This window comes from Pygoscelis adeliae, unplaced genomic scaffold (assembly GCF_000699105.1).
Source record: "Pygoscelis adeliae isolate BGI_AS28 unplaced genomic scaffold, ASM69910v1 Scaffold173, whole genome shotgun sequence".
NCBI lineage: Eukaryota > Metazoa > Chordata > Aves > Sphenisciformes > Spheniscidae > Pygoscelis > Pygoscelis adeliae.
Genome location: NW_008824409.1, coordinates 187,414 through 202,143, shown reverse-complemented (window position 1 = coordinate 202,143; position 14,730 = coordinate 187,414). Strand labels below are relative to the sequence as shown.

At 47.9% G+C, this 14,730-nt stretch overlaps 1 protein-coding gene across 1 annotated transcript in view; it reads right to left on the bottom strand.

Moving 5' to 3' along the window:
- Positions 1-410: 410 nt before the first annotated feature.
- The window catches only part of GGA2 (golgi-associated, gamma adaptin ear containing, ARF binding protein 2), a 14,616-nt gene continuing 296 nt past the window's right edge, over positions 411-14,730 (bottom strand). Inside the window, exons 2-17 of the mRNA XM_009320521.1 lie at positions 14,031-14,115; positions 13,084-13,159; positions 12,487-12,585; positions 10,521-10,644; positions 9,209-9,312; positions 8,635-8,715; positions 7,585-7,722; positions 6,349-6,430; positions 5,279-5,401; positions 4,836-5,003; positions 4,528-4,583; positions 4,087-4,238; positions 3,147-3,316; positions 2,000-2,169; positions 1,442-1,552; positions 411-811 (exon numbers count right to left, since the gene is read on the bottom strand). Coding sequence (XP_009318796.1) covers positions 701-811; positions 1,442-1,552; positions 2,000-2,169; positions 3,147-3,316; positions 4,087-4,238; positions 4,528-4,583; positions 4,836-5,003; positions 5,279-5,401; positions 6,349-6,430; positions 7,585-7,722; positions 8,635-8,715; positions 9,209-9,312; positions 10,521-10,644; positions 12,487-12,585; positions 13,084-13,159; positions 14,031-14,115 — 1,850 coding nt within the window. The 3' untranslated portion in view covers positions 411-700. The remainder of the gene's footprint in view (positions 812-1,441; positions 1,553-1,999; positions 2,170-3,146; positions 3,317-4,086; positions 4,239-4,527; positions 4,584-4,835; positions 5,004-5,278; positions 5,402-6,348; positions 6,431-7,584; positions 7,723-8,634; positions 8,716-9,208; positions 9,313-10,520; positions 10,645-12,486; positions 12,586-13,083; positions 13,160-14,030; positions 14,116-14,730) is intronic.

Genomic DNA, 14,730 nt, shown 5'->3' with positions numbered 1-14,730 from the left:
CCCGGATCCGCTGCGGGTTTGCGTAGTCGGTAACGGCGTCCAGCTCGCGTGCAAGAGGCGGCTGTGCTGAGGAGAACCCCCCGGGCACCCCCGGAGCGCTGCGGGGCCTGGGGATGGGCCAGCTGGGGGTACGGGGCAGGATTTTTCCCCTCACAGACCGGCCCCAAAGCCCTCCCCCTGTTTACTCTCTTCGCTCCGTTTTGTACCTTTCCCTATAAAGTGCATCCACCGGGGTCCAGGCAGCCCAGCTCCCACCGTTCCTCATGTTCTTGCCTGCGCACAGGCCCCGGTGAAAACGGGGAGGGGTGTGATCCTGCCCCGGCTCCAAGCAGTCTGCCGTAAGGGCTGATTGTTGGTATAGGTTTGCTTTTTTTTTTTAATTGAAAAAGAAAAAGTAATGGGGAAGAGAGAAAGTTGGCCCAGAAAGCAGCAGGAAACACTTGTATGGAAGAAGCGTTAAGGGTCCCGGGCTGCAGGGCTCTACAGCCGTCCCCTGTAAAGCAGCATCAGAAAAAAGCCGTGGCAGAAGCAGCCAGGTTACACTCCCCCTGCCAGACACCCGCACAGAAACCAAAAGGAAGAAGGGAATGGCGGATCCCGAGGAAAGGAGCCATTACGGAGTCCAGGCCGGCATTGCTGGCACACAGTCCTTCCCCACCCACCACTAAGGCAACATGGCAACGTCCAAGCCTGCGGAACTTCAGCTCCTGCCCCAGAGTTCTGCTTCTGGGAAGCCAGTCACCTCTCCCACCTCACGGAAGGGCTGCGCGCCTTGCGTGAACGCTAGTTTGTATCTCAGTCGGATGGGATCCTATGAGAGAAAGGAACAGAGAGAGGGGCACGTCACGGTTGCAGATTCCTGGGTCCCCATCAGCCTCACCCCTGGCAGCCCTGCTGCAGTGAGTCACCCTCTGAAAGGGAACAGTAACGCTTCAGCCATGCGGAAGCTCTGCTCGGAACAAGACCTGGATCCTCGTAAGATATGCGAGGAGCGACTGGGAAACCTGTGCAAGCCACCCAAGGGCATGCCTGGCAATCCAGGTCTGGCCAACCTTCTCAGTGACAGAGGATTCCTTACACCCATCTTCGGTCTCATTATTATTCATCAGTGCAACAGAACTGCCACCCATCGCTTGTGGCTTGTCTGGCCTCGTGTTCCATCAGTTGCAAACATCTGCAGTGTCTACACCAGGAGCCATCACTGCAGGTACGCTGAAGCAGAACCGTGCAGGGCCCTGCAGCAACTGCCCATTCGATTCTTCAGGTTATAGCTCTGGAAAGCTGTTTCAGTGGAAAAAAATGTCCCAGCACAGCACAAACTGCTCTGTCTCTCCCCTGCATCTCCCCACTAATAATACTCTCCCTGTCTTTCATACGAATACCCCACGCACTACAGTGACATTCCGAGTGCTCCACCAGCAGACTCAATCACCGCACGTACCTTGTGCGGATTGGAGAGCAGCAGGACCTGGGACACCACCGTGGGGGGGAGAAGAGGGCTGAAGGCAGGCAGCTCAGAGCCGGACGCTGGCTGTAACTTTATGTTCATGGTCTGAAAGACAAAACAAAGGGAATGCTTGTTGGTCCACGCTGAAAAAGGGCTGGGAGTATTACCAGGCCACAAAAGCTGGTTAAAGATACATCAGCCAGATTTTGTCATTTAATGAAAAGCATGCCTTTCCACCGCCTACATCTAAAGGCAGGTATTCCTAAATAGACAATTCTATGCTGCACATACACAGGCAGAACGAGTGCCTTGCCCAGGAGGCTAATAGCAGCATGTCCGGAGCCCTGTCTAGTTGTCTCAAGGCCAGGGATATACTCTGTGAAACAGGCACCGGGGCCACAGACACCACCATACAACAGGTTCACCGTTCACAGAAAGCAAGCCGTGAAATTTCCAATGAGCAAGGCAAATGCTAAGCAAGGAATGGCAAACCTTCTCCTCAGGACATTTCTGAGTAGTCCCACTCTCTGCTACTCGTCATAGGCTTCTCACCTTTGGGACTGCAGCCTGGAACGCTATGTCCTTAATTGGTTGAGCTGATGTGCTCAGCATGGAAAGAACCATCACCAGCACATCTGGTTGGCCAGGAGCCGGGTCTCTGGAGAAGTGGAGCATAGCCTTGAAACCATTCCTGTCGTACACAGTAAGTGGACAGATACTGCCTGCCGGAGACAAAAAGAGAATCGGAAACAAAGCATGGATTCCCCTCTCTTCTGAGGGCAGAACAGCAAAGACGGGATAAGGAACAACAAAAAGGAAACACGCATACAAACTTTTACTTCTCCAGCAAACTCACAGACCAAGCAGCATACGGTACCTGCCTGTGATTTACATTTTGCCTCTAAGGCAGAGAAAGGAATCTGAATGTCTAAATTAGAGATTTAGCAGCTCAGATTTCAACAGTCGGCTAGAGATGTCAGGTATGAATCCAACAGAGATACGATGGGAAAAGCAAAATGTAACTCTTTGGCACACGCAAGACAGCCCCTTATCACCATTGCCTGATAAATCCATACCTGACTGTCCCCATCCAGCCCTTCCAAAACCTGGTAAATCCTTCACTTGAGAGACTGGAGTCAGAAGACAATCAAGTCAGAATGTCTTTGCACCTGTCCTCTTCCAAAAGTAGCGATGGCCAAGGCTCTGCAGTCCTCTTAGCAGGACGTGCCCTGCTCTGAGACACCGGGGTGCCACGCGCCCAGGGTAACGCTCCATGAAGTGGTCGCAGGGCTGGGCCGTACGGTGTTGAATCAAAAAGCAGAGGTGGAAAGAACAGCTCTGCTTTAGGAAGCGGGACGGCTCCCACCCATAGATATCTTTTAAGCCTCTGGAGAAGAACTGTTTGAAGCCTGATTAAAGGTGCTAAGGGCAAACAGTTTAGAAGCACATCACAAAGGTTAGCCAGGGCAGGAAACTCCTGACTGCTGAGTAAGGAGGACAAGGACATTTCCACGGGACGATCCCTAGCACTTGCTCAAATCCTCAGATACATTAAGTCCTTCATAGAACAGTCATGACTTTTCTCCAGCCAACCTGCACAGCATGAAGCTACTTTGGCTTGCTCCCCTGCAAAAATCACAGAAGAGCGCTAGTAAGCCTCTAGTAAGCGGAGCTGGGGCACAGAAATCAAGGCACTTACTCGGTGTAATTGAAATTAAAGGGACAAAAAGGTTTTCTAGAGAAGCATCATGGGAAGCTGGATGCAAAGAGGCAGCAGGCTTCAGCTCGTAGCCTAGGCTGGAGAATGAAGTATCTGCCATTGAGCTATTTGGAAGATCTGGAAAGGGCAATTTCATTGGTGATAAATCCCTGGAAAGAAAAGCATGTAGAAAGCTTATATTAGCTGGGGAGACTGCATGGCATATACCATCTTCTGCTGTGTCCATTTTGTGTTCCCAACCCCTCATCACTTTTAGGTGTAAAGAAAGTACAAGGTTACACTCTCTGAGTTCTTGAGAAATTCGAAAACTGTCTCTATTTTATATGGAGGAAGCTGCTGTTTCAGCATTCATTAAGGCAGACTTTGATTTCTGTTACTAACGCAAAACCGTTTCAGGGCTTTCTGTAGCTCTAGTCAGTGAGATTAAAATAAGTTCTAGCTCAAAGACAATGCAGGAAGCTGGGAATCTCCAGTAAAATTTTGGCCTGTGTTATGGCAGACTGGATAAGCATATCGTAATGGTCACCTGCTCTGAAGATCTGTGGATGATTAATTTGGTTCACAAACTGTTGGGCTTCCACTGAATGCCTGGAAACTACTTTGTCACAGCCTGAAGAAAGCTGGGGAAAGTATTTTTTGAGTCACGGGTTATTATAGAAAGACCTGACTGTAAGGTTTTTGTTCCTTTAGCTCAAGATCACTTTGTTACTAAGCCATGGGATTTGTCTCCCCAAGTTTCTGACCCTAGTGTGCAATTACACAATTAACAGGTGCATAACTGCTGCTTAAGAGCCAACGCGCGGACCGATAGCTTGCCGTCACTAACCAGTTGTAGCTGAAAGGTTTTCCTAAACCTCCCTGCTGTAAAACAGTATTCCTCATCTCCAAAGTCAGACTGTATTATGCAGAGTTTGCTTACAAAGAGAATGTCTTGGTCCTGGGTGGTGGAGAGAGCTGATCGACCAGGTCCTGAAATTCATTCTTCTCTGAACAGCTGTCTTCCCAGCCCTCCTGCAGTCCCAGTGTTTGAACAGCACTTTCGCTTTCACTATATCCGTTGTGTACAGCAGTCTGAAAAATAAGGCACTTCTGGTTCATGCTATAGAACACCAGCAAAAATCAGACCTGTTCCACTGAAATAGTCTCATTTTTTAATAACACTACTTAAAGTAGAAATAAATATGAGTAATCTGGTTGCAAACTGCAACTGAGAAATTAATTGCAGAGCAGGAGGATTCCAGTTTCCCTTCAGAATAGAGTGGCATTAAAAAAGGCTGCCAGAGAAAGCTAGGAGATCAAGAATCCTGTCTGATTTTTGTCCTTCGTACCTTACTGACTAACATACCTGAGGCTCACTCACCTCTGCTAAGCCAAAATCAGGTGGTGGTTTCTGTACAACAGGAGAGTTGCTGAGACCTAAGAAAAGCCAAAATGCCACTGATCAATTACAGAAAACAAGGGTTTTCCATAGGTTCTTCCTTTGTTGTCAACAGCAGTTTGACTACAGTCTAACACCATTAAAGAAACTACATTCTTGAAAACTTATGACTGGCTGAAAGGGTCTACTTTCTCTTAGGACCAACATTAAAGTCAAAGTCCTCCTATCTTTATTACACACCACGAACCCTAGTAACAGGGGTAACACTGTACTGAATTGCACATACAAACCTAATGATTTTAACTCCTCCTCGAGCAGACAGATAGAGGTTGTGCTGCTGTCCTGGGAGACGGCGGTTATGTTTGCAAATTGGTCTGTAGGAGACTGGGATGTCGCCTCCAGTTCGGAGAAGTCAATCAGTGTATAGCTCTTCATGCGTCTTGGGGCTGTCCGGCATGCTTTGGAAATAGCGGAAAGAGTTAGAGAGAAACCTCCTGAAAGGAACAGTGTATTTATGGGTACAGGCTTGCCCGAAAGGACTCATAGGTGAAGAACTTCAGGAATATTTTCTATCAACCGTATGTAAAAGAAAATGATGGCTACATAATACTTTTCCTGTGTTATAGGATTTTTCTCCACATTTATTCTCCGAGAAGCACTTCCCTGCCAAACTCCACTCATACATGACATGCAGGAGCAGAGCTGCCGTGGAATGCTGCAGGATGCTCTTTACCTGGTGCATCAGCAGAGCTGGTGGCTGAACCTCCTCCTCCACCACCATTTTCATGGCTGGCTACAACCTGCCTGTACTGTCCGAGCGCCTGTGTGAGCTTGTCGTTGGCCTGCAGTATCTCAGCTGGAAAACGAGAAGAAACAAAATATTAATGTTCTAACACGTGGGTCAGTTCCACGGCACGCTCCAAACTGCTCATCAGAAAGGTACAGTGCATCTAAGGACCTGCCTGCAGCAAAGTGTGGGGCAATCTGCCTTAAGATCCTGGCTAGTTTTTCATTCCATGTTCTGAAGTGCAGCATTTTGCACATATATCTGCTGCTTTCAGGCCTCTCTCTCATTTATCAAGATCACTTTGAAATCTGATCCTGTCTCTAAAGTACTTACAGTTCCTGCCATCTCTTATGCACTTTGTTGTTCTCCGCAAGTTTTCTGAGTGTATGTGAGTCTATAATCCAGCACTCTTCAGCTGAAGAACCCTGGCACTCATGGGTATGAATGAAACGTTTGAGGCACAGCTGAGCTCTTACGGTTGCTGTTTAAGATGTCTGTTCAGCGAGGCACCACGTCGGTCAGGTTTTCAAGGCATACAGACAAGACTCTGAAATGCAATCCTCTGGGAAGGGCTAAATTTCACAACTGTGGAATTCAAAGATTCTGCTCATATGACCCGCTCGGTATATTACTTAAGAAATTAAAAAAATATTCTCCCTTCTGTGTTGATAGACAGGGAGAACTTCAAGCTCTGTAGAGAAAAGACCTCAAAAGCCTTCAGTTCCCTGAACATCAGAACTCCAAAAACTCTGAAGACCACCTCAGCTGGAAGAAACTGGATTCACTGTTTAATTTTGGGCTCCAGGTGAAAATTAATAGCTTCCTTGAAGAGAAGTGTGAGGAGACTGATGCCACTTCCCGTGGGCACGGTTTAAAGGTGAAAGTGGAAAGCTTTGCCAGCAGGGTAGCATGTGCCTAAGCATTCCTCCTCTCAGAGGAAGGGTACACCCCAGTTGTCAAAGGAAGGGTAGACAAACTTAACTGCAAAGAAATCCAAGGACAGTGTTGGCTCTTACCTAGAGCCTCATCATCATCAACTGTCTCACTGGCAAGGCGAAAGAGCAGCGGCCTGAGCTTCTCACAGCGTTGAAACAGAGTCTATGGAAGGAAATGTTTCACGTCATTGCTCAGGAGATCCCAGACACTCTCACACTTCCCTGTCCCCGTGACCACCTGTAATTGATGATACGTCTAGAACAGGAAGATGCGCTTTCTGCCCAGGTCCAGAGAAAGGGTATCAATGTTGCGTGTTGCTGCACTCTTAAAAATCCACAGTGGCCTGGAAGTACAGCCACTGGAACAGGGAGGCTTTGCTGGTATCTTCTCAGCAATCACATCCTCTCTGTGCATACAGGTGTAAGACAGATCAGTGTAAAATTACTCAAAAGTAATTACTTAAGTAATTACTTAAAAGTATCCAGGAGTGAATAGATCAATCACAGTACTTGGAGGGAAGTATTACAACCGTCAGTTGCAACTACCATCAGCCAATGCAAAGCTGCTTACGGCTCTCTCCTCAGTGTTTTAGGAAGTGAGGAGGCACGGAGGCAGCCACTTTTTCAGTCTGAAAGTAGGGTCTCTTCCATCTACAGCAGCAGCCCTCCCCAAAGGGATCTAACTTCAAACTCTGCCGTCACATATAGCCACAGGAGAAGTTCTTACCTACAAAAATTCAGTTGTCTAAAGTTTTTTTTTTTTAATTTGAGAGTCTGGTAGGCACCCTAGTGGAGTTTCAGGTATTTGGAGGCCATAAAGCTCTTCTGACAGCCCTATTAGTGACACCAAATGTTTCCTCAATTCACTGATACTTAGAAGCAGCAGCAGACCGGTGAACTCTGGGCAGAAAAAGGGGAATCACAGAAACCATAGCACAAGCTGAAGAACCCACAGCTTTGAGCTGCTCTGGTCAGATCTCATCACATCCACCTAACCATGCTCGGGCTCCAGGGGATTCCCGTGTGTTACGCCACTACTGGAGAAAGAACCGTTTCCCCATAAGACACCACAAGGAGAGCAGCTAACCCGGACAGAAACTCAAACCGGCACAGCAGGAGACGGTTCCATTCCAGCTTCCATTACACTGACGGGAGGGACCGTTATTCATCAAATATGTTGGAAACTATTTGCTGTGGTAATGTTCTTTCTCTGACAGAAGCTGAGTGCACCGTGCTGCCCTTTGAATCCTCTTGCCCTGGGCCCTCCCAGCCATAGCCAGTCAAAAGAACCTCTTATGCAGGAAAAAGAGCATTTACCTGTAGGGTCTCCTGGTCAGATTTGGACAATTCTTGTCTCTTGTAGTTTTCCAGTAATTCATCCATACGTTTAACATTCTCGGAAACCTCACTGATGGTATTCACTCTTCTGGACACCTTAGCTGACTTTTCTTGTTCCTTTGATGAAAAATGAAATAAAAGTAGATGATGATTTGGCTAATACAACCAGTGCACGTGCTTGGCCGGGTCACTCTGGATCACACTTGTTGGGGAGTTGCTTCCTACTAACATCTTATTGCAGGTAGAGGAGGCACAAAGCAGTGCGGGTAACGACTCACCCTGCAACAGCTCCAGTATCAGTGCTGCACCACACCTCCCTGTCAAGGGTGAAGGTGGAAACCTCCTGCCCTTCTCAGGGCACCCTGGCCAGGGTGCTGGTGCATAAGAATTCATTTCACCACAGGCACGAGTAAGACTTCAAAATTAGAGTTGGGAGGTGGTGGCTTCTGCTATACAGAAGGACACTCTCAAAACAGCTGCAGGGGTTTCATTAAACCAGACCAAATCTCCTATTCATGCAGAGAATTGGGGTGCCCTTTCAGATGGAAAAGGAAAAAAGACACACCAGATGTGCACACACACATTGCTTGTAGAAAAGAGGCAGTTCTGTACAGAAGTGGCTTTTTTCCACTTGGGAACTGAGTTTATTTTTGGAAACTTTCTATTGCTAATGCAGTACTACTGCAAGGATCCCACTGAAGTGGAAGTGTCGGGCCACACAGGCTCCTGGGTATAAATATTCCCTCTTCCTGGAAATGGCATATTTTAGGAAAACAAAACAAAACAATCCCGCACTGTCACTTCGGAATAACAAATACTGAAAATCGTCCCTCCTCTGGGGCAGCTTAAACAGTTCACCTGAGACTGATGCCGCAGCAAGGTTCCCATTACCACCTCTTGGTGTTCCCTTTCATACCAAGAAGGTGGCGGGCGCTATGGAGGTCAGGTATAGGGGGCCCACTGTCAAAAACTGAATTGCCAAGTCCCCTCCTACTGCAAACACAGCTTCTGACCCAAGGAGCTCCCTACCTCTTTAATCATGCTCTTGATCAGACGGTTGGCAGCCTGCAGGTCTTCAGAGTGGTTGCTCTTTAAAAGCCTTGCTAAGAGCTGTTGAGGGGAGAGCGTTGGACAGCAGTGAGCAGCAGTCTCTAGGCACTATACTACAGACACACATCACATAAAAGCAGATACTGAGAGACACCCAGTGTCGTAATAGTTTCTATAATCCTGGAGATATGTGAACTCATGTCACATAATCTAATCCAGATTATATTGCTGCCTCTTACAGCTGCCTGCATACGCTGTTTGGCTGTTTGGGAATAGGAACTCTCTGGCTCTGCAGAACTTCTGTAAGACCTGGAGAAACCCTCCCTCAGGAAAGTTTAATAGAAACTGATGGGTTTTTACTAAGCACTTTTTACTAAGCAAAAATTTCTGACAAAGCATCAAAGAATTCTCTAGCTGTTGTACAGCAAGAAGTATTAGCATTATTCTGAAGATATTCTGTCTGAAACAGCAAAAGCTCCCAAAATATGACTGAGCGTGTTTTCTCATCAATACAAATCAGAGGGGAGGGTAGGCATGAAAACCTAAGGTTTACCTTGGATTTCTCTTCATCTGTGTCAAAAATAGAATTCTGAGGTCTCGGAGAAGGGGGAGGTAAAATTTTGTCTTCTGGCAATTTGGGGTCTTCTTTTACAATCCCTGGAATGGGTAACAATATTTGTTCAGTGATGCCTGAGCTGTTAAAACACCAATGCTCAACAGTGCATTGGATTTTGCACCTATTTCCTTCACCCCTCCTCAGAACTTTACAGAATGAGATGAAGAAGCAAGGAGTTGCCTTAGCACACACCCAGACGAAAGACTTCCCCTTATCCCTTGAATTAAGCAACAGGCCAAATGAGATTTTCAGGGCAGAAAATAAAATTCAGATGTGCTGAGCTCCCTCTGGGTGAATTGCTAAAATTCTCCCATAGCAAGAGCACTGGGAGCACACCAGTACCGACCCCCGAGCACGCAGGACTGCCACAATCAGTACTGCCCTGAAACGCAGGGCACCAAACACACACAGCCCAGTACCAAAGGAGCCCTTAACGTCAGCAGCGATTCTGCGGACGTCTCCCCTCCTGCCTCTCCAGCCGGCGCTTGCAGCAGCAGCAGCAGCCGCTGACTGCACAGGCGTTGGATGGGCAGCGGTCCCCAAGAGCTGCCTGGCAGGAGGGCGCCCAGCACCCCTGCTCAGCACCCCAGCCTGCAGCAGCAGCTGCACAAAGGAAAGGCAGTGATGGCGAGGAACCTTTCCACAGCAGGACTCGGGGGAAGGCTTGCAAAGCCGTTTGACGCTCAAAGATGCACAAAGCAAACCTGGTGGGAAGCATTTAAAAATAAATTCCCTAATTCCCCTGAACTTCCACGGAAAGTGTTATGGCATTTTCTTAGTTAAGCTATGAAACTTATTACCTGGGATATCAAGACGGGATTGGACAAATTTCTGGATGACAATACCATTAAGGACTATTAAATATGATTGAATGGATGAAAAATCCAGCTCAGGATCTCTCTGAAGCCATCCCTCATAATCCTGGGAGAGTATTCCAGGGCAAAGATCACTCTGAGTTTGTCCTGTACCTCCTCCCTGCACAACAGTGGTGAGCGTTGTGTGAACAGAGGCCACAGGGCTAGCCTGATCTTTGACTCAATAAGGCTGTTATTTGGTAAATCTCTTTAAACAGTTACATGCATCCTTACGTACACAAACAGCCTTGTAAGTGTGGCCTTTGTCCTTTTTTCCCTTACACACAACATTTTACGAAAAAAGCTGAGTCACAAATTAAAGAGGACAGATATCTGTGGTCTGAAACCATGTGACTTGGAAGGCTAAAAAGGAAACTGAAATAACAGAACTAAACCTTGTTTCTTCAGCATCTGATAAGCATCCCGGATTTTAACTTCCTGAGGAAACCAGACTGTCCAACTGAACATTACTTCTGTGACTCTTGACTTGACTTTTTCTGAAGACCACTGACCATAGTACTGAAAACAAAACAAAACAAAAAAGTAAAGTAAGGCAAAAAAGACTGAAACCAAAGAATTAGTGCCAGATATGGCATATGGGTCTAGCCCCGAGTCATCTGTGTGCAGAGACCAAGTAGCAGATGGATTCCTAACACTTTATCCACAGTGTTGTCAACTGTGTATCTTGTGGTACAGGAAATAGCGTGTATAGCTGTGGCTGTAAATACAAGGAATGCTATTAAGCATATGATAATTACATAAATATTATATGACAATCAAAATTAAACCATTTCAAAACTTCTCTGATCAGTTATTGACTCCAAAACCAAAAGTAGGTTGTTTTATTTCAGTGAGAACAGTTCTGTGCTTGACTTTAAATACTTCCCTTAACTGCCTGCAATGCAAATACCGCCACTGGCCTCAGCCAGACCCAGACAAATGAAAACTGAACAAAATGAGAAATGAAAGTTACTGTCTTTTTTCAGCATCTGGATGTTTTCTCTGATTTCTCTCATTATTGCCTACGAGCACTCACTTTAATGTATTATAAAAACATCAGGAAGAGTCATAAAAGCCACACACAAACCTCCAAAACACTAGGCATTTTAAACTTATAAAACGATACCTATTTTGTCAAAACAGCAAACAAAACTCTCTATAGTGATAACATTCTTTAAACTTTGTTGTTTCACTGAAATACCCGTACCAAACCTGGGACTGAGAGAAGAGGTTTTGCTGTTCAGTTAAACATTTCTCTGAAATCAGCTTTTTGCAGCTCTGCCATTGCGATGATGGAAAATGAAACCTGTACAAGCGGTAAGTGTGTGCAGGACCCACTAAAAAGGAGAATCAATTACTGAGTTGCTGAGAGGGGTATTTAAAGTCCCAGGCCTGCTATGTGAGGCAGAGAGGAGCAAGGCATAAAGATCACGCAGTCTCTGATAAAACAGGTCTCCATTTTTCATCGTGAGAGGCGCTGCCAGGGGACCCAGTGCATCCACTCTGAACTCACAGCTCACTTAGCTCCTCAAGCTAAGCTTCTCATTTCTGACGGCTGCTTCTCTTCTCAGGAGGCAGCGATTGCACTCAGAAGCAAAGTGCTCCACAGCAGGGAGCAGGATTGAATATATTGAATGAATATATTGCGAGCCAGGGAAGCAGAGCAGCAGGAAGGGACTTTGCAGCTTCCATGTTAGCTACAGCTGATCCCTTCCAGCCTCCCCCTGACTCAGGGCTGTCGCTGCCCGGGGGCTGGGAGTCCTCTACCCGGCTTTCAGGACACCCTCAGCAGGACCCCAAAGGGGCTGCATGAACGCCCAACTGTCAGGCGATGGTGGGGCGAGTGCTGCACCAGTGCTGCTGAAGTCCAGTCCCCCCTGCCACTACCTAAGCTGATCCTGCCCCATGAACAGGACCCAAACCCAGGCTAATCTTCACCAGGAGAAAGCAAGGAGAGCAGCCGGAGCACAAGAGTTTGAGGACAGAGCATAAGAAAACACGGGAGAGGCTCTGGGCAGCTCCTGGCATCTCTGTCCTCTGCCACTTCCCCAACCAGAGTTCTGTAAATCACTGAGAGGCAAAAGGGCCACAGGCTGAGGGGTCACAGGAACAACGTCAAGCTCCTCCAGAGTCTCTGACTGTCCCAGCAGAGTTGGGAGAAGCCACAAGGAAAAAGCTTTTCACAAAAAGAGCCCCTGGCTTACATCTTTTACAGGGGGATTCACATCTAGTCCTTGTGCTTTCATATATGACAATCATTCTGCTCCACTTCTATGTGAGATTAATTCTAAGTATTCATATCCAGCATGAAATAAACAGTATGTCCTACCTGCTATGTCCAGCATAACCACGACCACCTACCTTTGGGGAAAGCACTTTAATCAGCTCATTCAGAAACCTGAATTTTGCTATTTCATTGTGAAATCTTTCACCGCAGTTATTCACACAGGTCTCTAGCACCTGCAGAAAACAAAACAGTACCAAACGGAAACTGTACACACAGGTCTTGGGGAATTCTTAAAGTAACTTTGCCATTATAATACTAAATCTAAGAACTTTCTGGCACTGCATTCACAAATACAAGATACTGAGGAAGTTGTGCAGCAAGAACGTGTATTTTTCCTTCATCCAACCTTCTTAAGCAGCATGTTTAAGACCATCTGCTCTGTTCTACCCATCACTAATAACTTTTGGGCCACTGACCCTGTGGTGGGACCACAGGCCAAACAGCAAGAGCTGCAGACCACTGAAACACCTCAGCGGAATGACATGGGAAGGAACAGCAGCAGTTACTCCCTCCATTATACCCTGGTTTCTGTATTCCTTATGCAATGGAAAGTTAAAAGGGAGAGATACCTGAGAGAAAAAGAAGAGGCAGCTACACTGTCTCTACCCCCCAGACTCTGTTTCCAAGTTACTGCTGCCTCTCTCTCTTTGCATGTGGATGAACGCACTTACTGTGAGAGCATGGAGAGCTTCCATCTCCTGAGGTGACTGTATTTTATGTGCGAGCAGCCTCGGTGCAAGCGATGGGCTGGGGAGTAGCAGAAGCAAGTCAGACAACACACCAGTTCCCAAGAAAAACAAATGCTGCTGATTTTGCCCCGCAGAGAAGAGCAACTGCCGGATTCACAACCTCCTACGTCAGACACCCTTCCTCTGCCAGAGCGCTGGCCTGGGGTACGCACACACGCGCAAGGGGCGAGAGGTGGACTGAAGCAGCTTGTGCGATCCCACTGCTGCCCCCTCGGAGGGAGCCAGCTGGGAGAGGGGGATAGCGCTGGCTCTCTGCAGTCACAGGAGCTTTGATTCACAGCCCGACCCGGCCTGCTGACTGCTGCTGTGCGCACACGCTGCGGGGGGGACGGGTGCCAGACTGCGGGCTCTGAACGCACAGGCATCTGCTCTAAAGAAAGGGATGGTCACCAAGCTTTGACAGGTCATTTGCTTAATTAGTTCCTGCTCCTTCCCAGAGCCAAGACTGTCAGCTGGAAGGCGGGGAAGCCCTAGCAGAGATCTCCCACCTCTCTGAAAGGAAAAGCCGAGGCTGAGCTCACTCGGGGCTTCCCTGCAGAACCCCACAGCAGGTATTCCCGGCCAGTCTCCCAGGAGGCCGGTGAGGGCACAGTGGCAGCACCTGCTGCCTCGTGGGTTGCAGCAATGGGTGTCAGAGCCCGTTCCTAGACACCAACCTCCACCACGCTGGCAAACACCTCTCTGCAGCTTATTTACCCGTTCTTGTACAGGCACTCTCGGGAGCAGCAGAGCCGAGCGAGCGCTCCCACTGCCTCTCCAGGCTCCCCACGCTGTGGCTGACAGGTCCCATTCCCCCCGCAGCCATGAGAGAAGCTCAGAGCCAGACGCACAGCCCAGAGTGAACACAAAGAGCCGTCTGTCTGCCTTACCCTTCTATGTCGGCGTTCACCTGGTCACAGAACCGCTGGATGCATTCCCAGTTTTCCTCAGGGATACTTGGGTCAGTGGCTTTATCTTACACAGGGGGGAAAAAAAAAAAAGAAAGAAAAAACAGCCTCAGTGTGAGGCTTGCAAGCGAGCGGCACAAGGCAGGAAGCGGCTCAGACCTCGCACTGCTACCAGCTGCTTTAGGGCTTTTGTAAAAGAGGCAGAAATGGAAGACACAGGACGAGCAGGAACCAGCTGTTACTAAAGTCTGCCTAAAAATAGAGTCCTGAGTACATACTCCTGAAGAGTCAAAGTCAGGCACAAACTGAGGTGTTGAAAGCAGCAACAGCGCGATGTTGCTTTTAGCACAGAGCACGAGAAACTGTTAAAAATCATTTACAGGCAGCTCTCCCAGGACCAGACTGCAAACCTTGCTGTGCTGGAACCACAGGCGCAGTTTACCCTTTTGCATCCAGCGTGCCCATCCCAAAGCTCGGTCTGCACGGCTGGATGAGGAAAACAGTCTTTTTTGGCTTTATCCACTCCCCAGTCCAGCGCTCAAACAGCTTTGGCAGGACTGGGGCCGAGGATGGACAGGAGAGATGGGGAGCAGGAGAGATGCAGCAGGTTAAGACAGCACCCATCAACATCACCCTGAAGGGGCTCCGTGGAGGAGACGGACCCTTCTCCACGGAGCTGAAG